At 52.0% G+C, this 26,916-nt stretch overlaps 1 protein-coding gene across 1 annotated transcript; it reads right to left on the bottom strand.

Moving 5' to 3' along the window:
* Window positions 1–139: 139 nt before the first annotated feature.
* ZAN (zonadhesin) lies at window positions 140–26,543 on the bottom strand. Its single transcript, XM_036309993.1, has 36 exons — window positions 26,522–26,543; window positions 26,018–26,164; window positions 25,581–25,852; window positions 25,307–25,394; window positions 22,542–22,726; window positions 18,479–18,620; window positions 18,189–18,305; window positions 17,961–18,085; window positions 17,364–17,509; window positions 16,226–16,369; window positions 15,376–15,480; window positions 15,098–15,267; window positions 14,195–14,397; window positions 12,896–13,037; window positions 12,360–12,607; window positions 11,938–12,118; window positions 11,531–11,642; window positions 11,084–11,178; window positions 10,603–10,779; window positions 9,594–9,802; window positions 9,216–9,357; window positions 8,550–8,797; window positions 8,287–8,451; window positions 7,962–8,086; window positions 7,310–7,620; window positions 5,727–5,938; window positions 4,860–5,001; window positions 4,290–4,537; window positions 3,671–3,800; window positions 3,327–3,498; window positions 2,900–3,073; window positions 2,485–2,624; window positions 1,864–2,063; window positions 1,637–1,775; window positions 1,067–1,207; window positions 140–243 (listed from the first exon to the last, which is right to left on the bottom strand). Exons 1-36 carry the CDS (start codon window positions 26,541–26,543, stop codon window positions 140–142), a joined length of 5,823 nt encoding a protein of 1,940 aa, XP_036165886.1.
* Window positions 26,544–26,916: the final 373 nt, after the last annotated feature.

The raw sequence follows: 26,916 nt of genomic DNA, 5'->3' as shown, positions 1-26,916 counted from the left end.
GGTTCTCACCTGTGTCTGCCAGCCTGTCTCTCTTCTGGCTCTGCATTTTCTCCCTAAGGGATGGTGGGGAACAGGGTCAGTGCCCACCCCCATGTTCACTCACCCCCCAGCTGCCCCTCCTCATCCCCTCTCCCAGCACTCACCTCTTCCTCCTCTTGGAAACACATTCCCTGACCACCGCCAGCACTATGACCACCACGGGCACCAGCATTCCCAGCAGGATGGCCGCATAGTTGGACACTTCTGGAATGGGTCAGGAAGGGGTGGAGGGGGAGACACTTGCTTTTGGTCTTTGGTTGTCATCCTGAAGGTCCTGCATCCCCCTGAATCCCTGGTTGTGACTGGTAACTCCTCCAGGGGGCTGTTGCCCCAGGGGCTCCAAGTCCTTAGTGTCACCCCCTCCCCTAGGAACTCTTTCCGTTTCTGGGCACATAACTCCCATGTGCCTTTTAGGGGGGAGTGTTCATCCAGATAGTCCCTGGAGTCCAGGGCAGCATTTCCACCAGCACTTCTCAAAGAAGAATCCTAGAATCACTTCCATCGGTCACCTGGGAGCTTGTTAAAATGCAGATTTCTGGGCCCACTCCAGACCGACTAAATCTGAGTCTCTGGGGGTGAGTCTCATAATAAATGTGTTAAACAAGCCAACCCTCCCAGCCCTGCCCCCTTCCCAATCTTAAGTAAGACAAAGCTGGAGAATCACTGGCCCAGAGGCTCAAGGGAATTGTAGTTTTGGAGGGGAAGACAACAAAAGGCCTTGGAGAGGCCTGGAGTGACACCAGAGGGGAAGTAACAGTGGGGGTGAGGCATATAGACCCCAGAAGAGAGCTGGGGTTCAGAGGGGTTCCCCAGTGACTCAGATTCTTTGAGAACCCCGTCTTGTTAATCTCTACGGATCATATTATAATACTATATTTTCTATAATATAGATTATATTAATACTATATTACCTATCTGTTATATGTCTGTAGTATCTATTAGATGTGAACATTATGTACATGGAATAGTGGCAGTTGCAGGTGGGGCAGGGACCATGAGGATCCAGGGCCAGAGATAAAATTCTTACCTGGCTTTTCGGGGAATGGCACATCCCGAAGCTCCGTGCAGAGGTCTCCTCCATAGCCAAGTCCACACGCGCAGGTGAAGTGGGCGCCCTGCTCCTGACAGTGCCCGTCATTCTGACAGGGGTTCCGCAGACACGGGCTTTCTACAAGGATGAAGGGGGTTGTGGGGGGAGGTTCTGGGAGGAAACCACAGTTCAGGAGAGGGAAGAAAGCAGCAGCTTCCATTCCTGTCTCTGTGCTCACTAGCCCTGGCTCTAGGGAAATTGTTCACCTTGGAAGTCCTTGTTTTTTTAACCTGTAAAATGGGACAATCATGCTTGCTACCAAGTGCTGAGTGAGGCCTAAAGGAGATCATGGAAAGCTGGTGCTAAGTGCTTGGCAGATGGCAGGTGCTCAGGACACATCAGGTCCTTGCCTTTTGCCCCTCTTGACAAAGGAAGGGGCTAAGCGAGAAGGAGCAGAACTAAATGGCACAAACTTGCTGGCACTGATGGGGGGTGTCCCCTCAGTCCTCAGGCCGGGGATGCCTGAGGTATGGAGGCAGCTGAGAGCCAAGGGTGGTCTAGGCTCACCTCGGAAGCAGCCACGAGTGCGGTTCCCCAGCGTGCAGATTTCCCCCTCACTGCAGCTGAGGGGCTCACACAGCAGGCGCTCTGAGCTGACACAGGTGCAGCGCTGAGAGCAATCCTCAGTCACAAAGCTGTCACCCCGCTGGAGAGGGAAGACTGGGTGGGAGGAGAAGGCCCTAGCTTCCTGCCTCCACACCTCCACCCCCCAGGGCCTCCTACACCCCCCTGACCTGGTGATAGATGCCATTGTTGGTGCAACCACAGAGGGCCAGGGGGAGGCTCTGGGCACCACTGTAGACGTAGCCTGGGAGGCTGGCACAGCCTTCCACACAGGGGCCCTCACAGTCCCTGGGAGCCGCCAGGTTGGCACAAGAGGCAGGGCAGGGTGTCATACAGCTCTGGTAGATGGTATTGGCTGGGCACGCCAAGGCTGAATGGACAGAGTCACAATCAGAGAGTGGCCAGCTGGGGTTGGCCCGACAGGTGTGGGGAGTGTGGGACAGGAGGGGAAACGAGGTCTCCAAAAATTGAGCGTTGTTTCAACTCGGCCAAGAAGGTATAGGCAGGGAAGCCAGAGAGCGGGCCGGCTCTGAGTGTCTCTTTGTGACATTAAAGCACATGAAGGAAATGGAGGAGAAAAGGTGGGCATTGGTGAGAAGGAGCAATACTGGTGACAGGTGGGGCTGAAGCTTCCCTGGCAGAGGCAGAGAGGGCTTAGGTTGGGAGGACACTGGCATAGTGAGCGTTGAGTGATGGGGCACCCATTGGGGAAGCCCCAGGTAGGAGCAATGGTGGAGGCACAGAGCTGAACAGAAGTAGAAATGGCTGAGGGGGTCAGGTCAGTGCCTCACCGCAGTGAGTGTGGTCCCGCCAGCTGACCAGGGTGGCACCTGCCTCCTGGCAGATGATGGCGTAGGCGCCGAGAACCTGGCAGCGCAGCTCCACCTGCTCTTCAGGGTCCCGGGTGGCACACAGATCAGACAGACAGTGCCTAGGGGAGCCACGGGGACAGTGAAGGCTGTCAGAGAGGGGGAGGGGGCAATAATACCTGGCCCTGCAGAATAAGCCTGGAAGCCCCAGTAGAAAGACATCAGGCAGTGTGTGTGTGTGTGTGTGTGTGTGTGTGTGTGTGTGTGTGTGTGTGTGTGTAGGGGGCAGGTCACAAGGTATGGCGGCCACAGAGAAATGAGCCAAACAGGGACAGACAGAGATAGGCAGCAGGACCCAGAGAAAGACAATTCCCAGTGTCCTGGGCTCCTGACTCACTCCTGGAAGGGCTCCGGGGCTACAGTCTGGTGACAGGCGGCAAAGGGGCCCTGGGGGTCCACCAGCACCCTGCAGGCCTGGGTGCTGTTGATGAGCTCCAGCTGCTCCGGGCTGCATTCTGACACATGGAAGCCTGTCTTCACGTCTCCTTCCTCCTCCTCCTCTTGGATGGACCTGGGGCAGAGACAGCCAAGGGCCAGGGGAGGCGCACAGAAGCCCATGAATTTAGGAAGAACTGAGGGGAGGGCATGGGCACAGCTGCCTCTCCACCCCCAGGATTAGGAGAATCAGGCAATGTGTCCGGGCACTCGCCTGCGGATTTCCTCCACTGCTGAGACGATGGGGTGAGCGGGGTGTGGACAGATATTGGGCTGTTGCTCATGCCCGGGAGCCTGGGCCTCCCTGCCCCGAGCCCCGACCCTCTCACCTTGAGAAGCGGGGGAGGCCGCCCTTGGTCTTCACCTCCCAACTGTTGCCGAAATGGTTGAGGTTCTGGGTGAGGGCACCGCTGGGCAGCATAAATTCATTGTCCTGATTCTTGTCAAAGTTCCCGCACAGGCCACACACAAGCCCCTCGTACGTGCTGGGCAGGGAGATCACTGCAGAAGGAAGGGACATCCAAGACTCCCCACCTCTTTGCTTTCCCACCCTCCTGGGGCCTCCATTGGAGCTCAGGGCCCCACTCCCAGGCAGGGGTCCTCTCTCACCATGCCAGGTCCCCCGCCTCCCCCGCTGCCATCCCAGAACCGTCCCTGTCCCAGCCTCAGGTACCTGCATTGTTCTTCCCATCAAAGCTGACAGTGAACTCAAAATCAGTGATCAGATACAGCCGATGGCTCCGAATGGTAACCTGCAGTTGCTGGTTGGGGTTGAAGGGGGTGTCCATCTTCTGGTCGTTGACCTGGAGAGGGGAGACAGGAGCCAGGGGAGCCCTGACTCAACCTGCCCCTCTGCAGCTCTGGCTCTGCCTCTCCTGGCACAGCTCAGTGCCTCTCTGCGGCATCGTTCCATGGAATGAGACACGCCAGTAGGCTTCGCTGTCTGTGTGTCAAAGGCCTCCCAGAGTTCTGCTGCCTCTGCAGCCCCAGCCCCTTTCTTGCAAAAACATTAGCAGAGTGGATGGCCCTGGTAGTTCCTCAGGCGGCTCCACCTTCTCATTGCAGGCTTTCTCTTTCTCTCTCATCCCGTCTCTCTCCAGCCTTTTGCTTAATCACATGCCGTCCACTGCCTCTCCCCATGACATGAGGATGACACTAACTCCGAGTTCCATAATCAGGCAGCCGCCGTCAGAAACTTCCCAGGGAACAGAGTCCAGGCGTCACCTGCTCCAGGTGGCCCCCCACGACCCCGGCGGCCTCCCCAGAACCTCCCGGCCTGGCCCGCCTCTCACCACAAGCTGCAGGTCAGCCTGGAGCTGGACTGTGTAGCCGTAGACTATCACAATGACTTCCTGCAGGAAGATCTGGCTGAGGGGCGTTTGCATTTTGTTGCGTCCCTCCACGACCAGGGGCACCACGTTCCTGGGGAGCGTGTCCACGGTCTTGACCAGCATGTAGGTCATGCGGCCCTGGAAGTGGTAGCTAACACCGTCAAAGGTGCGGTAATGGGGGTCTCCGAAAACTGAGCACCGTTCCAACTCTGCCAAGAAGGGCCAACACTGAGAAGGCATCCTGCCCAGATATAATGGCCCCCAGAATCCTGCCCTGGTCTCTTGCCCACCCCCACTCTTAGCCCTGAGCCCCCTTGATACTTAAGCTGAAACTTGCCCCTCTCTCAGTCCCATTAAAAACCCGAGAGCATCTCGTCCAGTTCCCTCCTTTTGCTCTTAAAGGAGTGAATCCCATGGAGGGTCATGCGTCGCAGGGAGCCACAGAGAACCCAGGCCCACCCCATGCCTGAGCTTGGCTTTCCCTCTGCAGGGCTTTGCAGCCGCTCTCCACCTCCCATATGCCTCCCTTACTGTGGGGGGCGCATGTGCTGCTGCCGTTGGAGTTGGTCTGGCAGTGAGAGTCAGAGGAGCAGACGAAGGGCTGGCACTGAATGGTTCCTGCTCTGCAGGTACAGTTCTGGGTGCAGCCACTGGAGAGCCAGGTTGTCCCTGTCTGTGGAAGCCATAGGAAGAGCAAGGGAATGTGGCGGGAAGGTCAGTTCTCCTTCCTTCACCCCTTCAGCCCAAGCCCACAGTCTAAATAGCTTAATTGGCGCAGGCGAGAGGCAGTTTTGGAGCCATCCACACACTTATGTCGCTGTACCACCCCCTAGAGCAGCCGTGGGCAAACTACGGCCCGCGGGCCGGATCCAGCCGGTTTGAAATGAATAAAACTAAAAAAAAAAAAGACCGTACCCTTTTATGTAATGATGTTTACTTTGAATTTATATTAGTTCACACAAACACTCCATCCATGCTTTTGTTCCGGCCCTCCGGTCCAGTTTAAGAAAGCATTGTGGCCCTCGAGTCAAAAAGTTTGCCCACCCCTGCTTTAGAGGCATTGTGCTTGGTGTCTTACATACGTTGTTCAGGAGTTAACTACTGGACCCATATTACAGATAAGGAAACTGAGGTAACACAGTCCCCTGAGTGGTACCATTAGGATTCAAACCAAGGCCATGCTCCTCCAATACACTGTGCTGTATCCCAAGCTTTGAATTCCTCAGATCCGAACCACACCCCCCCCAGCCCAGGCCTGGCTGGAGACCGCCCTGCCCTGTTGCCCCAGGTCGGGCCAGCCATGCAGACACGGCACCCCAGGCTGAGAGAGGCTGAGGAAAGGAGAGAGTACCATCCTCAAGGTGTGTTGTTCCCACCCCAACCGCCTTCCCCACTCACGGGGAGGGAGCGGCCCTGGGCATCCCTGCAGCCGCACTGCGTTCTGGGCACACACTGTTGCTCACTGAGCACATAGCCAGGCTGACAAATGCAGCCCTCCTCGCAGGTGGAGGGAACGTGGGTGTCATCACACTGGCCTTCCAGGTCCCAGCAGGAACGTGAGCAGGAGGGAACGCAGGGTGTGTAGGTGCTGTGGGTGGGGCACTCCAGAGCTGGGGGGAAACAAGGGGAGAGGTAAAGACTTGGTGATCGTGGGCTATGTGCCAGGGCCCCAGGGAAGGAAGGAAAAAGAATGGCTCCCCCAGTTCAGCTTGGGAGACAAAAGATTGGAAACAACTGGAAAGTCCATTAATAGAAAACTAGTTAAATAAATGATGATAAATGGGTTATGATATAATAATGGCACATTACTCAGCCGCAAGACGAAGTGGGACGTGGCTATCTGACATGGAAGAGAATCTCTGATTTAGCAGCATCGCCAAGTTAGATTGCCAAGTGAAAAAAACGTGCAAAAAACTGTGTCTCAAAGGCTATTTGTGAGAAAATAAGGAAAGTAAATCTGTATGTTTGTATGGGCAGAAAGACCTTGGGAAAAATACTGAGGTGCTGATAAGAGCAGGCTAGGCACTCCACCCCTGGGGTCAGGGTGGGAGGGAGACTTCACTAGGACTCTTAATACTTTTGAAGTTTTTGAACCGTATGAATGCATCGCATACTAACAACACTTTAATCACTGTTTTAAATTTTAAAAGTTTCAGGAATTAGATAGTAGTGATGGTTGTAGAACCTCGTGAACATTCAAAAAGCCAGTGGACTGTACACTTTAAAAGGAGTAAGCCCGGCCAGCGTTGCTCAGTGGTTGAGCATGGACCTATGAACCGGGAGGTCACGGGTTCGATTCCCGGTCAGGGCACATGCCCGGGTTGCAGGCTCCATCCCCAATGTCCAGGGTGCAGAAGGCAGCCGATCAATGATTTTCTCTCATCATTGATGTTTCTAGCTCTCTCTCCCTCTCCCTTCCTCTCTAAAATCAATAAAAATATATTTTAAGAAAAGGAGTATTATGGTACGTGACTAATCTCTTTTTTAAAATGTTAAGGAAAAGCGCTCCAGAAGGACGCCTAGAAGTCTGCCAGGAGCGGAGAAGAGCTTCCTAGGTGCAAGGAGCAGTGTGTATAAAGGCAGGGAGGGTGCGGGAAAGCAGGGCTGTGTGGGGACTGCAGTCACTGGGTGCAGGTGATGGCAGATGCTCAGGACAGGGGTGAGCGAGGAGAGGCTGGGGCAGTGTGCAGGACACCATACATCTCAGGCAGGAGCTTGGACTAATATTGCAGACAACAGCCATGCCGGGGAGTAACATGATCGCATATCCTTTGGAAAGACAGTGTTAGTGACGTAGATGAGAACAGCGCGCTGTGCTGGGGGGAGGGGCCTGGGCTCAGACGTTATAGTCAACAGTGCTCCTCAGAGACAGTGAGGTCAGAAGTGGGTCGGAAGTCATTGGAAAGGAGGACAGCTGTAAGGGCTCCACAGATAGAAACAGGGTTTGGGAACTATTTGGGGTAACCATAGGGGACACTCACGGCAGAAACTGCTGTTTCTCCAGATTGGGGGCTTGAGCCCCTGGGCCTGGCAGGCGGCCCCAAAGGCTTGCAGAGCGTCGCAGAGGGCATGGCTTAGGCTTCTTAACTCACAGAGGTTGTGCATACAGTCCAGCAGAAAGGGCGTGAGGGCCACCTGGGCAGCACATTTGGTCCAAGCCGGGGTCTGAAAGGCCACTTTGCAGTGCTTCATGGCTCTCATTAGGTGAGATGGCTTGCAGTTTGCAGTCCGAGTCTCCTGATATCCTGCTTTGGTCTTCATCTGCTCATCTATTTGGTCATCTTCTTGGCAACTGGGAAGGGGAAGGGGTCATCACAGGGATAGCCACTGCCCCACCCCTGAAAAGTATCTGGTGCTCCCAAATGACCCTGGAGACACCTCTTGTTTTCGCTGGGAAGCTGGTTTGAGCTCTGGCCACCTTCCATGCAGCCTCGGTTCCCGCTCATGTTTTGAAGCCAAGAAAAGAAAACTTGCATGTTTCTCCAAATAGGCTCCCAGATCCCAGAAGCCACTCCCAGTCAAATCACACACGTGAAGGAAGGGCTCCGCGCCCTCTACCCCAGGTGTGCCACATTATCTAGAATCCCAACTCCTGTTCCTATGGAAAGGCAGAACGATATTGGGGACAATTACTTTGGGTTGGCCTCCTTATCTTGCCAACTATGCACAAAATCAATGTCATTCTGGGCTAGTTCGTCATTGGGCATCATTATTTCATCCTCTTCCTCATCATTGAAGTTTCCGCATATGCCACAGACCTGGGTGGGCAGAGGGGAGTCTCAGCCTGCAGGGTCGGGGCAGGAAAGCACTTCTCATTTAGTACCCCTTTTTCCACTCTAAAGAGAATGGAGCACTTGTCATCCCTCTCCTGTTCTGGGCAGGGCCATCTTGGGTTGAGGGCCCCACCCCTTGTGGGGGTGCTGACTCCCCTAGGGCAAGAGCCAGGTGTTTTCCTCACCTTTCCGTAATAGGCTCTAGGGATTTCAATCTCTAAGAACCCATTGCCATCAAACTTGACTTCCAGCCCAATGTAAAGTCTGAGCATGGTGTAGGTGCCACTGGCAGAGATGCTGACGCCCCGGACCCGGTTGTTCGAGGGAAGGGTGACCCGTTTGCCATTGATCTGCAGAGGAGAGCAGGGCGTGCGAGTAGGAAGAAGGACCAGAGAGCCCTCTCCCCAGAGCTTGCTTCCTTTGTCCCTGCCTGTGTCGCCCAGCTCACCAGCACATGATGGTCCTTTTGTAGGGTGATCAGGGAATCAAAGATGCTAATATTGAGCTGGCGGAGGTAGAAAGCAGGGGATTGGCCTTCCCTCTCCTCATTTTCGCCGCTGATCTTGAAGAAGGGCAGGTCCGTGGTGAAGTGACATGTTTTCACCAGGACATAAGCACAGGTGCTCCTGATGGCATGATAATGACCATCAAAGCTCACATAGTAGGACTTGTCTTCGATCCGGCACACTCCCATACCTGCAGGGGAGAGGTGGCTGAGGAGTGCCCAGCCTCAATCAAGAACAGGCATTCTCCTCACCTTCAAGGAAAGGATGTGAATGCAAGGGGCCTCCAAAGGGAAGGAAGACAAAATAAAAGAATCAAGAAACAAGGGCTAGGCTGGTGTGAGGCCTAGGGGTAGGACGGGTATTATTCTGCCAGGAAGAGACTTCGAATGTCCCATCTAAGTCCACATCCGCTATGGGAGAACCATGAGTGACTTCAAGGAGTCCTTCCCAGCAGACAGTGCAGTGGTCATCTTTCCCCACCAGAACTCTGTACAGCAGGGCCACAAACTGGAGTGCTACCGACGGCAGCGAGGAGCGTGTAAGGGGAAATTGGGGAGAGCTTGTCTTGGTGGCTGGGGGCTCCTCTTGCATGCTCAGTGGCCTCACACCTGAACTCCGGCAGCGTATCAGCCCGTGCAGGGCCCAGCACAGCTGTCCAGGCGTGCAGGAGGTGTCGAGGCAGGAGATGTTGTGGGTGGAGCAGGAGCAGAGCCTGGAGCAGGTTGTGTCCGTGTACCAGCTCTCCCCAACCTGTGGGAGGTGGGCATGCAGCAGAAACTTGGAAGCCAGAGACAGACTGACCCCAACGCCCCGAGAGCTCCCTGTGAGGCTGGCTTCACTCAGTGTTTACCTCCATCGCAACCCTCTCTCAGCCTTTTGGCTCTGGACTTACTCCTCAGCCCCGCGTACTGGTCTGCCTTACTCCTTCTGCCCCCAAACTCGCAGAGCTCGGAAGGGCAGGGCACGCCTTTTGTCTGGCCTCTCACCGGGTAGTAGGAGCCCCGGGGGTCGGTGCAGCCGCACTCGTTGAAGGGCACACAGGAGGCTCCACTCAGGACATGGCCTTTCTGGCACTCGCAGCCCTCGGCGCAGGGCAGTGCTGCCGGGCAGTCTTTTGGGGCGCTCAGGGTGCGGCAGGTGGCTGGGCAAGGGTTGGCACAGGGGCTGTAGCTGCTGCCAGAAGGGCACTTCAGAGCTAAGAAGAAACCAGTGTTAGGAAGGGCTGTGTGATCTCCACCTCCCTGCCCTTGGGACATCAGTAATTCCTGGAAATGTGTATTGACCAGTGGGCAAATGAAATGGGGTCAACCCAGGTAATGGAATATGATTCAGCCTTAAAAAGAAGGGAATTCTGGCACATACTACAACAGGGATGGACCTTGAGTACATTATGCTAAGTGACACAAGCCAGTCACAAAAAGACAAATACCTGAGGTCCTTAGAGCGGTCAAATTCATAGAGAAGAGAAGAAAATGCTGGGTGCCCGGGGTTAGGGAGGGTGGGGTGGGGATGGGGCGTTAGTGCTTAATGGGGACAGAGTTTCAGTTTGGGAAGGTGAAAAAGTTCCAGAGATGAATGGAGTTGATGGTTGCATAACAGTGTGAATGTACTTAATGTTATAGAACTGGACACTTAAAAATCTTTAAAATGGGAAATTTTACAGTATGTATATTTTACACGCAATTTTAAAAAAAATGAGTTCCTGGGAAAGACGGGAAGAGAGGAAACAGAGCTGGCCTAAGTAAGAGGGAAAGATGCAGTAACCAAGTGAGGGTGGAACTTTTGGTTGAGGTGAGACGCGGGCGGAGGAGGCTCCCGGTGCAGTAGAGGATGAGGGTTGGGCTTGGGGAGACTGGAGAGTGGAGAACAGAGGAGGTCCCCTGTGGGCGCCGAGGACCAGGCTGTGAAGGGAAGATCAGAGGAACAGAACGTAGGGAAAGGAGGAGAGGACAAGGCTGGGGTGGGGAGGACTCCTCCAGGCCGCAGGTCACTTACGGCAGAAGGTGCTGTTCCGCCAGACAGGGGGCTGGCCGGCCTGTGCACACTGGGATGCATAGGCCTGCAGGGAGCGGCACAGGGTCAGGGCATCACCCTTGGTCCCACACTGGCCATGCACACAACTGGCAAAGCTGGATTCTGGGGGTACCGCCTTGTGGCACTGGGAGAAGGGGCCTGGAGGAGGAAACCATAGTGTGTGAGAGAAGAGCAGAAACCTGGGAAGGGACCAGAACCAGGCAGCTGCTTGGGGCAAATTCAACATCCATTTTCATCAAAACCTGTATTTACTGAGAACCTACTTCCTGAGACGTAAAAGCAGCTTATCCTTCAGGCTCCCAAGAAGGTACACACTACCTCTGCACACTTCCTCCTGACCTTCCGTCTATTTCATGTCTCTCTTCCTGCCTCCCTGACCAGTCCCCCTCCTCTTTCTCTGGCCTTGGGGAAGTAAAAAGAGCCAGCAGGGGATGAGGCTTACCCAGAGGGTTGATTAAGACATTACAGTTTTTATTCCAGGTGTCTGCCACTTCATTCTCCTGGCATCTGGGAGGTTTGCCACCCGCAGAGAAGCAGCTAACCCCAAAAAAAGGAGGAAAGATAGGAACTTAAGGTTGGAGGAACCTTCCCCCAAAACTGAAAAGTAGAGAGAAAAACAGGGACATGAATAAGAACAGGAGAAGAAAACCAAGTTGTGCCCTCAAGTAGGAAGGTCAGAAGATACAGAAGGAAGGAAGCTTCCTTCTCAGGATAGACTGCCCAAGGTTCTCCAAAGAGACAGATCAGTGAGCACAGGAGGCAGGGGCACCGGAGGTCCCAACAACCTTCCACCAAATCCAGTGTCGGAGAGACTGGGGCACTGAGGACACCTGCAGGCTGCCTGCTGCGGCTCTTCCCCGGGTGCATCGCCCCTCTCTTCCCAGCTCACCCAGATTCAGAGTATTCATTTGACTTCCAGGCCACCCCCAGTTCGATGGAGTTGTCTGCAGGCTTTCCATCTGGTTTCAGATTGTCATCTGAGCTGTTGCCGTTGTAGTTTCCTGGAGGAGGGAGCAGTTAACAGAGGCCACAGACGAATCCTGAAAGCAGACCCAGCCCCAGGACCACCACTCTCCTTCCCCCATGAGGCTCCTTTGCTCTGCAGTCCACAGACTAAGGTTAACTTTCTCTTCACCTTGAGCTTCCCTTAACACCCACCCTCACGCCTAATGCCCTCCACCCATGCAGCAGTGGACAAGCGCCTGGGACACCGAACTGAGTGTGTGGCTAAGCAATGAATAGGACAGGCTCCTTCCTGTTGTCCTGGCTTTGCCTGCAGGTGCCCAAGGAACTCACCGCACAGCCCGCAGAGCCGGCCAGCGTAGGTGGAGGGCACTGTCACTTTGACCAGGTGGTTCCCATCATAGCGAACTTGAAGCCCCAAATCCGTGTAGAGGAAAATAAAAGAGCCACTGTGCCTAATGCCTACCCGACCTTGTGCAGGCCATACAGGCAGGGTCACCCGGCGACCATTCAGCTACAAAGGCAGGGAGGACATGGTAAAGAAAGGCATTTGGAACAAGAATAACAACAGGACCAAGACGGGAGCAGAAGGGGGGCAGAGGGTGTGTCTCAGGACCTGGGGCTGGATCTGCTGTGGGGAACTCCTAGGGGTCCTGGAAGCCAGATAGGCAGGTCTGCAGGCAAGGAGGGGCAGAATAGAGGTTCTGAGCAGACTGGTCGGTGTGGAGCCCCGGGAGGTAGGCAGAGGCACGTACCACAACCTTGTAGCCTTTGATCAGTGAGATTCTGAGTTTGAAGATCTGTATGTGGACGGCGGTCACGTGGGAGACCTCCGCATTCCCACCTTGGAATTCATTGGTGGTGCTCACGACAAAGTAGTTGTCGAAGGACCTTGGCCAGCAAAGCTGGGTGAGGGTGTAGCTGCAGGTGCCCATGAAGTGGTGCAGGGCTCCATCGAATGTCAGGTAGTGGGGATCTCCTGAGGCAGTGCAGGTGGCGGTCCCTGGGAAGGGCGAGATGGAGTTCAGAGGTGCACTAACCCTGGTGAGTCCGCATTGGGGTGGTCCCCATATCTCATTGGGTGGTCAGCTTGGCTTGGAGAGGTCAAGAACAGGGACTACCCCAACCTCGCTCTCTGGGTCCTTGAAGACACTGCTCGGTTCTGGGCAGCTGCCTTCCAGCCCCTGGATATGCTCCAGCTCTCTGGGGAGCCTGCTTTAGGGCAAGGTCATGCCCTTGCTTGAGGCTGCATAAGGCAGTCCCTCTGCTCACCTTCCACCTGTCTGCTCACCTGTGGCATGGCAGCCGTAAATGCCATCCTGCTGACTGCAGACCTCCTGAGCCTCGCACTTCCAGAGCACACAGCGGATTTTGCTGTTGCCCTCACAGATACAGAGCTGTCTGCAGTCTGGTGCAAACCAGTGCTGCCCTACCTGGAGAAAGACAGGAAGGAAGAAAAAGAGGTTATTCCCAGGTCTGACCATTCAGTGCTATTCAGTGCCCACTGTTATTCAGACCATTGGCCTGCTCATTGGCCTGCCCAAAGCTCCAGGATTAGTGGCAGAAGTCTGGCATTCACTCACCAATCCAATAATTCCATCATCTGCTTGTTCCTTCACTATTTCAACAGATATTTATGTCTGCAGGGTGCCAAGCATTAGGAATTTAGTAACCAACTGGATGGACGATGCCCTTGCCATAAGGCAACTCATACCCAGTGGGGGCAGTAAACAAATAAACTGATAGACCATGTACTCCAACACCATATGCACCCAAAGAAGACAAGCAGGGCATCCAGTGAGAGTTTCCTGCCTTCAAAACAGACGGTAAGTGCTTGCTACAAGAGATTAGAGGGTGCTTTCTGACTTTGCCTTTCAAGAAGGCTTTAAGGAGGAGGCAGCATTTCAACAGGACCTCAAAGGAGGTGAAGAATTCCAACAGGCATAAGTGGCTGGAGGCAGAGCAGGGTGAAAGGAACTGAAAAGAAGGTGAAATTGAGAGGAAGGCAAGACATAGAGAGAGAGCGTTCAGTGAGCCTGGAACTGGGGCCCAGGGGAGGAGATCCAAGTGGACCTCAGGTGGTAGATGGCTTTGACAGACATCAGTGTTATTTCCAGAACTTGGGGTGAATGAAGGACAGGCAAAGAAGGAAAAAGAGAAGCGATATAGATGAGGATTTGACTCCAATGCTGCCTCTGAGAAAAATGTGGAGACAGTGGCCTAGGAGGGAGCCGAAGTCCTTCAGCAGAGAAAGAAGGCTTGGTAGGAGAGAAGAGTGTTTGGAAAACGTGCAGGGAAGACACAGATGCAAGAAAATGACTCAGGGACATGGAGGCAGGGAAGGTGGGAGGGGAGAATAGCAGGGGTCTCAGGTTCGGCCGGGTAGTGTAAGCAGTAACTGATTCCATCCCTGTCTGCTTAAAAAGTACTAGAGCTAAACAAGGGAAAAGGGCAAGGAGAACTGAGCCAGAATTTCCCTAATCCCAGCCTTGCAGGCCCTGCCACACCCCCTTCTCTCTTGCTGTCACTTCAGATGCCTGAGGAGGGCTTTCTGGCTTCATGGCTAAGAGGCCCAGCCCCAGAGACTCACCATGATGTAGTGGCCCATGGAGTCAAGGCACCCACATTGGGATCGGGGGATGCACTGGAGACCACTGAGGACGAAGCCAGGGTTGCACTCACAGCCCTCCACACATCGGTCCTGGCAGGACATGCCAGAGAACGTAGAGTGGCAGGTCTCAGGGCACTGCTTGGCACATATGGTGTACTTGCTGTTAGGTGGGCAGTCCAGAGCTGGTGGAAGGAAAAGCACAAGTGAGAAGGGTATGAGGCCAGCCGAGGACAAGAGAAAGAAGGTCCATATCTAGTTCGTAATACAGAGTTCAGAAGGCCCACAACTAGAGACTTCTGCCCATGTTGAGAAGAAGAGAGGAGCTGGGAGCAGCATGACTGAGGAGCTTAGTGTCTACCTTAAGCCTGGAAGAGAGACCTGCAGGGGACGACCAAGAGTCAGGTCTGTGGGAGCAGACTGATCCAAGAACCTCAAGAGTGTGCTATGCAGACAAAGCCAACATAAATGGACAGGGTGGAAGGAGAGCTAGGGGACCACCACGTGGCCTCGAACAAGGGCATGGCCTTGCCCTAAAGCATCTCTCCAGAGAGCTGGGTCATAATCAGCAGGTGCGCAGCAGCCATGGTGCAACCTCCCAGCCACAAGTCTGTATTTTGTGTGTGCATCAGGCATCTACCCATAGGCATTGCTCTGCACAGCGCAGGCAGCTGGGAAGGCTTTCTGAGTTTCTAAGTGACTGATTTTCTCAGTGGGTGTTTATGATTCTGCAGATTTCCCCATCCACATGTGGAAGTGAAGGGATTAAACCAGGTGCTCCCAAGCCTGTGCTAACAACACCCTTAGATGCTGGCCCTCTGCTTCCATGTGCCTGGAGGAAGCACTGCCCTTCCCCCCAACCCCCCGCTTCTCTGCACAACTCACAGCAGAACTGGGGTCCCCTCCAGGGCTTCACCATGTGGCCAGCATCCTGGCAGGCCTCAGTCAAGGCTGCCATATGGACACACAGCATCTGCTGCAGCCCCTGGTATTTGCACATGTCAAACATGCAGTTGTTGAAGAAGAAAGAGGCCATGAGGTGAGGCAGACATGTCCTGCAGAGAGAGGCCAGGTCAGAGGGACCAAGGGGCAGAGAGGGAAGACCTTCTTGTCTTGGAGGACCCCCAACCGCCCCCCCACACCCATCCTGCCCCCCTTCATACTCAAAAGCTCCATGGAAGACTATGATCCGTCCACAGAACTCTGGCCCCGATAGAGTGTTCTGCAAGGTTGAGTTGCAAGATGGGGGAGTTGCCTTGTTATGGCACCTAGAAGAGACCCCCCCCCCCACAAATGCCCTAAGAGCCAAAGTTTTCCTCCATTCAGCCCCTACCCCAGCAGTCTCCCGGTTCTCAGCAACCCCTAGTAGAGAACACTTGAACACCAAGCTCTAAAGATGGGAAACCTGGGCTGGACAAGCAAGAGGGGACCTATTCACAACTGTCTGAAGAACACTGGTGGTAGGGTGAGCATGTTGGTAATGAGTTCATGGACTTGGCTGGGACAAAAGTGGGGGCGTGCCGAAGAAGAGGAGAAAAGGGGTGATGCCAGTCAGAGCGCTTGGTTCTTAAAGGGGGCAAAGGAGGCTGTCGAAAGAGATGGAGACGTTTTCACTCACTTCTTTTCCATATCGTCTTCTGCCGTCCAGCTGTAGCCCAGCTCCTCGTGTTGCTCTAGCATGTCATCAGGTATCTGATAGTTGTTGCTACGTGTGCTACTGTCGCTGTCATGGCTGCCACAGAAACGACAGAGCTTGCTAGAGTAGGTGCTGCGGGGGGCAGAGAGACATGGAAGCATTAATGGAAAGAAGAGGCCTTCATCATGTGAGGGATCATAGCAGAGTGGGATGAGTGCGCGTGTTGATAATGAGTTCATGGACTTGGCTGGGACAGAAGTGGGGGTGTGCAGAAGAAGAAAGAGGAGGAGAAGGGTGATTCCAGTCAGGGTGTTTGGTTCTTAAAAGGGACAAAGAAGCAGGAGGGCGGTGACAGAGATGGAGACGTCCTCACTCACTCCTCCTCTATATCCTCTATTGTCTGCCAGCTTATGCCCAGTTCCTCCTCATCTTGTGCTGGCCTGCCATCAGGCATCTTGTTGTCGTTGCTACTGTCGCCATCATAGTTGCCACAGAAACCACAGAGTTGGCCATAGTAGGTGCTGCGGGGGGGCAGGGTGAGGAGGAGGCGTTAATGGAAGGAAGGGGCCTTAGTTATCTGAGGGACCACAGCAAAGTGGGGTGAGTGAGACGGGCAGGGAAGGAAGAGGTGCAGACTCAGATCAAGGGTTCCATGCCAAGTGCTAGACACCCAAGGACCTCACAGCCCTCACCCCCAAGCCATCTTTATAGTCTCCTTTCCTCCCATTCTTTTGCTCACATTTCATATTCCAGCCTAACAAATTCCTTTTTCTTTTTTTTCATTGATTCCAGAGAGAGGAAGGGAGAGGGGAGAGAGAGAAAAAAAATCAAGCAGGGGAGGGTTTGGGGGGGTGGGTAAGAGATCAACCGAAGGACTTGTATGCATGCATATGAGCATAACCAATGGACACAAGACACTGGGGGGTATGGGAGGCTAGGGGAGGGTCAAGGGGAGAAAAAAACCGAGACATATATAATTCTCTTTGTAATACTTAAAGAATAAAACAATAAAAAAAAATCAATGTGAGAGAGAAGCATCAATTGGTTGTCTCCTGCATGCACACACCCTGAACCTGAATATGTGCCCTGACCGGAAATCGAACCCGCAGCCCTTCGGTACATGAGATGACGCTCTAACTGAGCCACACCAGCCAGGTCCATAATAAACCTTTTGCTGGTCCCAAGACATTCCAGTTTTTTCTTGCATTTGCTGATCACTATTCTATAAAGTCTTTCTTTCTCCTATGAGCCTTCCTTGAAGACTGAGATCAAGTGACCACTCTTCTGAAAGCTCCCACTGCCCGTTAGTGACTTCTTCTAGTACATCCCCAAAGCACTGTGAGTATATCCTGCTATTATCCACTGCCCGGAAACCATTTCCTCCTGCCTCCTCATCCAAAGGGAGGCCTGCTGTTGAGCTAGACTGAGAATTAATGCCTGGAATGGAAAGTGAAGAGGACTGGGGGGCCCTGGGAGGTGGAGGAGCGGAGCAGGGAGAAGTGGCGGCTGCCTCACCTGGGCACACTTATAAACAGCTGCTGGTCACCATCCCATCTTATCCGCAAACCAAATGCAGTCTGCAGCTCCACAAATCGCCCACTTGAAACCAGAAAGATGCCTTTAGAAGGCATGGCTGGGAGGTTGACTTCCTGACCCTCAACCTGAAAAGAGGGGCCGAGAAAAGAGACAGAGAGACAGCTCCGCGGGTCAGGAAGACCCCCGGAACTCTCCCACATCCCCCCTCACAGCATCCTAAAGACATCTTCACGGGGAGTGCTCTGGAGCCTGTGCCTCAGAGGGTCACAGTGATGGCGAACCTATGACACGCGTGTCAGAGATGACACGTAAACTCATTTTTTTGGTTGATTTTTCTTTGTTAAATGGCATTTAAATATATAAAATAAATGTCAAAAATATAAGTCTGTTTTACTATGGTTGCAAATATCAAAAATTTTCTATATGTGACACGGAGTTAAGTTAGGGTTTTTCAAAATGCTGACACGCAGAGCTCAAAAGGTTCGCCATCACTGGCCTAGAAGCTGCAGGAATGGGCCAGGACAAGGCTGCAGCAGCCCCAGGGCCCCAGCAGAGCTGCACAAAAAATGGACTCACCAGCGTGCGCCTGCCCCTGAGCAGGGTGACTGTGGTCTCAGGCAGCATCACGTAGATTTTGCTCAGGCAAGACATGCCTTCCTGTGCTCCCTCCTCGTTCTTCCCCGCCACCCTGAAGAAGGGCTCTGGTTGGGGGGAGGAGGGAAAAGCACCCAGGAGCTCATTCAACAAGCATTTCTGAGCACCCCCGAGGGAGCGCCCCACACCTGGCACTGGGGGCAACCCTACCTAACGAGTTGCCGCAGAATTGGGCCAAGATGTAGGTGCATTTGCCCATGAAGCTAAAGTGCCTCCCGTCAAAGGTGAGATAATGAGGATCCCCATAGACAAAGCAGGTGGCAGAGCCTGTTGAGGGAAGAAAGGGGACCATGGGAAACAGGGTCACCATGCCAGGTTTTACAGCCACCTCACCCCCGCCCCCCAAGTGGCTTCTCTTGTCAAGGGAGGGATTGGAACCCTGGTATCACAGCCACTCTGAAAGGCTGGCAGGTGGGGAAAGAATAAGGGGCGGGTCTCACCATAGTTGTGACATCCATACTGGCCGTTCTTTTGCTGGCACACCTTGTTTTCCTTGCATTGAAAGGTCTGGCACTGTACCCGGCTGCCAGGCCAGCAGTGACATCGTTCTGTGCAGTTGTTGCTGAACCACTCTGCCCCAGGCTGGGAGTAAGGGGTCAGGGGTTACAACACTCTATGTCATCCCATGCTATAACCCCCTTCTCCTCCATTGCACCCGCCCTAACATTTTCCTCTTCCCACGCCCTACTAGGTATTCCTGCCCAGCCAGCACATTTGCACTTGCTGTTCTCTCACCCTGGAGTGCTCTCCCTTATCCCTCTTTTAAATCATTCTTAGGCATCAGCAGGTTCAGTTCAAGGGACACTACTTTCTCAGGAAGCCTCTCCAGACCTCCCTGACTAGGGGTCTGGCTCATAGCTCTGGGTACCTTTCCTTCCCAGGACTTACCACAATTGCACTTTTATATTTTCTTTTGGGATTGTTTGATTATAATCCCCCTGTGAGGCACCATGTCTATCTTCACTCACTACTTAAGCCCCAACACATAGCACAGTGCCTGGCAGAGAGCTCTCATTCAGTAAATACCTGTTGAATGAAGATCCAATGTGTCCCAAAGAATCGGACAGTATTAGGAGAGCAAGGACCATGCCCTATTCATTGTGACCCCAGTGCCAGGAGGGTTCAAAGTACTCAACAAACATTCACTGAATGCATAAGTGACTATAGAATAAGTTAATGTATAAATTCCCTGGCAGGGAAGAGATGCTTGATACTGACAGCCATCACAGATCTTTCCACCCAGGCTGCAGCTGAGGCTAATCCTAACACTGGCACAGGGACACCCAGGAGACTGGTAAAAGGAGGGGGACTAGGGAGGAAGTAGCCCCTGAAGAGACAATTAGGAACTCTGACAACCCGAAAGGGAGAACACTAGGCTCTGAGAAGAGGCACTGGACACTAATAAATAGCTGAAATGCACTGTTAATTAATAGGCTGCAAATGATAGCTACACACTGTAAAGAATAATAATTATTATTAACATGTATTAAGTAATTGGTCTGTGTCAGGATCTCACTTCATCTCACAACCATCTTATAAAGTAGAAAATCTTATTGTGCACATTTTATGGACATGGAAACAGATTTGAGGAGGTAAAGAACCTTGCCCGAGGTCATCCGGCCAAGCGCTGGAGCCAGGAGTCAAGCTCAGATTGGCCTGACTCTAGGGGGGCTCTGTTCAACACAGTGGCCATTAGCCATGTGGCCATTGAGCTCTTGAAATGTAGCTGGTACAAATTCCGATATACTGTAAGTGTAAAATATACACTGGGTTTTGTAGACTATTTTATGAAAAAAAGGAATGTAAACAATATTATTAATAACTATTGATCACATGTTGAAATCAGAATATTCGGGACTGAGGTGCTATTGGTATTGGTTTAACCTGTTTCCTTTTATGTTTTTGATGTGTTTATTAGGAAAGGTAAAATGGCGTGTGGCTTGAATGCTATTCCCTTTGGACAGTGCTGGCCCAGAACCTGTTCCCCTTTAGAGCCCCTGTTCCTGCCAAATGTTCCCCCAGGGTGGGCATCGACAAGGGGATATAAGAACAGAACTCCTCTCTTTCGACCTATCCTATCAGGATTTGCAAGTTCCTTTGGAAGAGTCTGGAATACTGAACTCTGCCCTAAACATGGCAGAAGCTGTACTCAACATCCAGGGCTCTCTATATACTCAGGGACCCCAAACTTCCCTCATGATGGAAATGAGGGCCCTGTGTCACCTGGTGGTCTAGTGTCTAATGCATCAAGACTGCCAGTATGGAACCAAGGTGGCGGCATAGGTTAACGCCGGAGTTTGCTGCCTTGAACAACTACTTCAAAAGTGAAACTAAAAGACTGAACGGACATCACCCAGAACCACAGGAACGCTGGCTGAGTGGAAGTCCTACAACTAGGAGGAAAGAGAAACGCATACGGACACTCAGAGGAGGCGCAGTGCTGAAGTCAAATTCTGAGGTGTGGAGTGCGCGCGCAGAGCGGGCTGGTGGCTGAGGGCGCGGTTGGCGTTTTCAATCGGGAGGGAGTCGCAGACTCTGAGCTCCAGATACAGGCGAGTCTTTAGGGACCCAGACTCAAACGGGAGAAGCGGGACTGTCTGGCTTCGGTCAGAGCGAGTGCAGCTTTCTCTCCAAGCTTTGCAGCGGTTGCTGGGACTCAGAGAGGCAGAGCCCCTGGGGACAGGACTGAGAGCCGCCATAACTGCTCTCTCCGGCCCACCCTGTTGATCCTATGCGACCCGCCCCGCCCAAGCCCTGCACAGAGGCATTTGCCGGATAGCCTCAGGCAAAGGCTAGAATAGCACCTCCCTAGAGGACAGAAGTTCTCTCACTGCAGACACAGCTGATTTTCACAGCCACTTGGCCTGGAGGTCAAACCCTCCCTGGTATTAGCTACAACAATCAAGGCTTAACTACAAGACTGCGCACAAAGACCACTAGGGGGTGCACCAAGGAAGCATAACAAAATGCGGAGACAAAGAAACAGGACAAAATTGTCAATGGAAGATATAGAGTTCAGAACCACACTTTTAAGGTCTCTCAAGAACTGTTTAGAAACCGCCGATAAACTTAATGAGATCTACAAGAAAACTAATGAGACCCTCGATGTTATATTGGGGAACCAACTAGAAATTAAGCATACACGGACTGAAATAACAAATATTATACAGACTCCCGACAGCAGACCAGAGGAGCGCAAGAATCAAGTCAATGATTTGAAATGCGAGGAAGCAAAAAACACCCAACCGGAGGGGCAGAATGAAAAAAGAATCCAAAAATGCGAGGATAGTGTAAGGAGCCTCTGGGACAGCTTCAAGCGTACCAACATCAGAATTATAGGGGTGCCAGAAGATGAGAGAGAGCAAGATATTGAAAACCTATTTGAAGAAATAATGACAGAAAACTTCCCCCACCTGGTGAAAGAAATGGACTTACAGGTCCAAGAAGCATGGAGAACCCCAAACAAAAGGAATCCAAAGAGGACCACACCAAGACACATCATAATTAAAATGCCAAGAGCAAAAGACAAAGAGAGAATCTTAAAAGCAGCAAGAGAAAGAAACTCAGTTACCTACAAGGGAATACCCATACGACTGTCAGTTGATTTCTCAACAGAAACTTTGCAGGCCAGAAGGGAGTGGCAAGAAATATTCACAGTGATGAATACCAAGAACCTACAACCAAGATTACTTTATCCAGCAAAGCTATCATTCAGAATTGAAGGTCAGATAAAGAGCTTCACAGATAAGGAAAAGCTAAAGGAGTTCATCACCACCAAACCAGGATTATATGAAATGCTGAAAGGTATCTTTTAAGAATAGGAAGAGGAAGAAAAAGGTAAAGATACAAATTATGAACAACAAATATGCATCTATCAACAAGTGAATCTAAGAATCAAGTGAATAAATAATCTGATGAACAGAATGAACTGGTGATTATAATAGAATCAGGGGCATAGAAAGGGAATGGACTGACCTTTCTGGGGGGGGAAAGGGGTGTGGGAGATGCGGGAAGAGACTGGACAAAAATCGTGCACCTATGGATGAGGACAGTGGGTGGGGAGTGAGGGCGGAGGGTGGGGCGGGAACTGGGAGGAGGGGAGTTATGGGGGGAAAAAAGAGGAACAAATATAATAATCTGAACAATAAAGATTTAATTAAAAAAAAAAAAAGACTGCCAGTATGGAACAGAGAAGTACAGAGATATCCAGACCGTTAGGTGCACTTAGCACAGAACCACGGGATAATGGAATCATCTGCACAGCTTAGCATCATGCCCAGTCAAAGTGGGTTCTTAACAAATATTTATTATATGAACAGAGATGCCAATCAAAACCACAACCTGAATGAATGACTCCATCATTGTGTTACCAATGCTTGAGAGCTGACCCCTTTGGACTGTCCCATGGATCCAAATTCACCTCACCAGGGAAGCAGATGGAACCAGAACTCAGGTGTTCCACTCGCAATTCCCTTGGAGGACCTGGGCATCCCATGGTCTTACCTTATAGTAATTATTGTTGTAGAAGCAGTTACAGGAAGAGGCATTGATGCAGTGGGAGTCACTAAACAAAAAGCCAGGATTGCAGACACAGCCGGGCTTGCAGACGAGCTCACAGTTGGGCTTGGGGTTCTGGCAGGATGCTGGACAGGCGCAGGGTTCGTGGTGGGCATTTGGGGGGCAGCTTGCTAAAGGAGAAACAGTTTCCATCAAGCAGACACTCTACAGCTTCCCTAGGGGAGACTTCCTGTCTCTCATCTACTCTCCTTCTTCTCTAAGAAGTAAGTCTATATTATTCAGCAAAAAAAAAGAATGGAGTCCTGCAACAGGGATGAACCTTGAAAACATTATGCTCAGCCCAGCCAGCATGGCTCAGTGATTGAACATCAACCTATGAACCCGGAAGTCATGGTTCAATTCCCTGCCAGGACATATGCTTGGGCTGCAGGCTTGATCCCAGTGTGGGGCGTCCGGGACACAGCCGATCAATAATTCTCTCTCATCATTGATGTTTCTATTTCTCTCTCCCTCTCACTTCCTCTTTGAAGTCAATAAAAATATATTTTAAAAAAACACACAAATATTATTCTCAGTGAAAGAAACCAGTCATATATTATATGGTTCCATTTGTATGTAATGTCTAGAACGAGTAAATCCATAGAGATAGAAAGTAGATTAGTGTTTGCCAGGGGTTGGGGGGTGAGGGGGAGTAGGGAGTGACTGCTAATGGGTATGGGGTTTCTTCTGAGGGTTATGAAAATATTCTGGAATTAGAAAGTGATAATGTTTGCACAATCTTGTGAATATACTAAAACACTGAATTGTATACTTTGTTTTTTTAATATATCTTTTTTATTAATTTCAGAGAGGAAAGGAGAGGAATATAGAGAGATAGGAACATCAACGATGAGAGTGAATCATTGATTGGCTGCCTCCTGCACTACCCCCACTGGGAATTGAGCCCGCAACCAGACACGAGTCCTTGACCAGAATCAAACCTGGAACCCCTCAGTTCTCAGGCCAACGCTCTATCCACTGAACCAAACCAGCCAGGACTGAATTGTATACTTTAAGAGAATGAATAGTAATAATAAGAATAAAGCCCTGCTTGATTCCCAAATGCCCCCCCCACCTGTACCCCGCTGTCCCTCGCTCTCAGTGTAGTCAGTCCTCATTATTTTTTCTAAAGTCCCTGTGTCTGATTCATCCTTCTCTAAGACTGTAGTTTTCTACTTGAAGCCCCCCTTTCCCGAATGCTCTCTCCTAGTCATTGTCTCTTGCTTTTAGCTCTTTATCCAGTGATCACCTACCTGGAGTAGGCCTAGGGGTTGTAGTGGTGGCCAGGGTCACAGTAGATATGGAGGTACTTGGAAGACTAAGAGGCAAAAAGAGTGTAGGCCTAGTGGGTGTAAGTGTGGTAGGAGTTGTGGGCCTTTCAGTGGGGAGTGTGGTTTTTTCAGTGGGGAGTGTGGTTTTTTCAGTGGAGAGGGTGGGTTTTTCAGTGGAGAGGGTGGGTTTTTCAGTGGAGAGGGTGGGTTTTTCAGTGGGGACTGTGGGCTTTTCAGTGGGGAGTGTGGTTTTTTCAGTGGAGAGGGTGGATTTTTCAGTGGGGAGTGTGGGTTTTTCAGTGGGGAGGGTGGGTTTTTCAGTGGGGAGGGTGGGTTTTTCAGTGGGGAGTGTGGGTTTTTCTGTGGGGGCCATAGGTTTTTCTGTGGAGAGAGGGGTCTCAGAAGGGCCAGTAAGAGGAACTGGGTATTTGGAAGGAAGCATTGTTGGCACAGATCCTGCAGAGAGAAAAAAAAAAATTCCTGGAGTTTAGTCAAAATCATACCACTACCTTCTTCACTCACATCTAATTGGAGTGGATGGGATCAAAAGGGTAGCATTCATGTTCCTCCTTCTGCTCCCAACCTAACCTTCACTCACTTAATAAACACTCAGCAACCACGGCTCCTAATATATGTTAGATGTTGTGCCAGATACAGAAAACACAAAATGAATAGGATATTGGTCCTCCCTCCAGGATCAGTGTTCCTTGGGTGAGGTGTTCTGGACCCCACCACAGGTGAATGAAAGGAGGGAGGATTAGCTTTTTCTAAAAGGAGGCAGCTCCAAAAAGTACACCTCCATCTGGAGTCAGAATTGTGGGTCCCAATCTGGGTCCTGTGAGCCATGGAAGGCTTTCAAGCAGCTACCGTTCCGCTCCCCAGCGGCTGTTCCTGGCACAGATTACTTAAACTGCCCAATCCTGTTTCCTCATCTGTAAACTGGGAACAACAGTGCCCACATGTTGTAGCCTAGATTATGCGTGGGGAGCATCTAGCACAGTGCCTGTGCTCAGTAACTGGTAGTTCCTTGCATCCAGCTTCTGGAATTTTCCTTCCTTTGAGTTTGCTCCCCTCACATTTCTAACATCAGCTTAGAGAACTAATTCTGGATGGATCTGGGGTAGCCTCCAGGGTGACCAAACATTCCAGTTTGGCCAGGACTGATGTGCTCCCTGAGATGTAAGACTGTCAATGCTAAGATAGGGACAGCCCGGGGCAAACTGGAATGATTGGTCACCCAGGACAGCTATCACCACAGCTCTGTGTTAAAAGAGAACCTCTCTTTAGGTGTGGTTGCTTCAGGAATCAAAGGTACAGGGGGTGAAGGTAGAGAGAAGCAAGTAGACTCAACTTTGCGAGAAACCAGGTCATGGTTCCTAAGCTACTCCTGCCACCCTAGCCAGATGGTGAGGTGGGAAGAAAGGAGAGAAAGGGACTCACCCCTATTGCAGGAGCCACGGCGGATAGAGACAGAATCCAGAGAGATGTCCAGGAAAGCAGGGCTGCCCCTCACTCCTTCAAATATCAGCTGTGGGAGGGAGCAGGGATGACCCACCCTGTGAGCCCCTTTGCCTCAGGCTCCCAATTTCCTGATGGCCCAGCCTTCTCCACACCTCCTCATTGTCCCAGTCCCTTCTGCCCCCCACCCCCACCCCTCCACCACACCTGATACCAAGATTCCCAATGGGTCCCCAGACTCTGCCCTTGGCCTCACCTGGGTGGGCAGGACATGCCCCTTGGGCACAGTGACAGTGGTGGGCATCCAGGAGGGGCTCTGAGTGTTAATGTGTTTCCAAAGCAGGTTGGGGTGCCTGTTCTTTGTGCCCGTGAGCAACAGCAGTTTGAGCTGGGCACCCCACGACAGCCCGAACATGTAGTAGGCGAAGTGCACACACAGAGGGCCTTGCTCCCATATGGGGGAGCTGAGCAGGCGGGCCACCCAGCCCTGGTGGGAGGTGCTGAAGTCCAGATGCAGGTAGAAGCCCTCTGAGGAGGCAGACACCGGGACAGTGAGGCCCTGCCACCCCCCTGGGCTGCTCCAACCCTTTCCCAGAGCCCAGATGCCCACTCCCGGCTCCTTCCATTGGTCCCTCCACCCAGATCTGCCCGTGCCACCTCCCAGCTGCCTCCCTAAACCTTAGGCTTTCTCACGTCCATTGGGGTAACCCCCGGTGGGCCCAGTGCTGCCCATGATGGAGGGCCCACTGGCTCGAATCCAGTTCCCATAATTTGTGGATATTTGAGTCCAGTCACAGAAGGGTTTGGAGTTGTCCTCAAAATCACACTGGGTGATAACGGCTAGGAAGAAAAGACCATTGTGAGGCCACGAGTGGGGAGAGGACTAGCTGCAGAGCCGAACTAGCGGGTAGATGTTAGCAAGACTGCTAAGCTTAGAGAAGGCAGCCACCAAGATTAGGGTCCAGAGCAGAGATTTGGGAAAGAGAAGCTGAGAAATAAGTCACCGCTTAGGAGAAATTCAGGGCAGGGGTGGGTTGGGGTGGGGTGGGCAGGGCAAAATGTCTAGGTCTGGAGTCACAAACTGAGGTCCAGGGGGCTGGATTCGGGGAACCAGACAGGCTTTGTCTGGGCAGCACACACTTTGTTGTTGTTGTTCACTTGAATGTGACTCTTGTAGGCAGGGCTTGTACTACTCACTGTTCCCTCCACCCTCTGTCATGTAAGGGCTGCCCTTCACACATTTATGTAATTGCCTGGCCTGGAGGGCACATGGGTGGCCACCCTGGAAGGGAGAGGAAGTCTGAGCAGTCCTGGTTTTCAACTCACAGTTGTCCCTAGGACTGTGGGCAACTGGATTCTGGTCTGGAGGCTTCTCAGTCCTTGAGGTTGATTTGGAAAAAAGAAAAAAGAAAAAGAAAAAATGTAATACTTGTCAATATCAAAGAATTATAAGCCTCAATAACTGTGAGTTCACCTTAAGTCCTCATCTCTCTCCAAAAAGGTATCTTCCCTGAGAGGTCCTCACATCCCTGCCAGTACCCTCTATCCCTCTATGTGCTGGGGGTCAGGCATGGTTGAATCTTGGGTGAGGA

This window comes from Myotis myotis, unplaced genomic scaffold, assembly GCF_014108235.1.
Source record: "Myotis myotis isolate mMyoMyo1 unplaced genomic scaffold, mMyoMyo1.p scaffold_m19_p_5, whole genome shotgun sequence".
In the NCBI taxonomy this organism is placed as follows: Eukaryota; Metazoa; Chordata; class Mammalia; order Chiroptera; family Vespertilionidae; genus Myotis; species Myotis myotis.
Note: the sequence above shows the minus strand (reverse complement) of the source record. Positions and strands in the feature narration are given on the sequence as shown.

Excerpts from the sequence above, each read along its gene's own strand:
- ZAN (XM_036309993.1), bottom strand. The coding sequence starts at position 26,543 with ATGACAGAGGGTGGAGGGAACA. Across the intron at positions 15,481-16,225 it reads ATAGAGGATATAGAGGAGGA|GTGCCATAACAAGGCAACTC; the intron begins GTGAGTGAGGAC and ends GGTCTCTTCTAG. Across the intron at positions 11,179-11,530 it reads AATGAATACTCTGAATCTGG|CTGCTTCTCTGCGGGTGGCA; the intron begins GTGAGCTGGGAA and ends TTTTGGGGTTAG.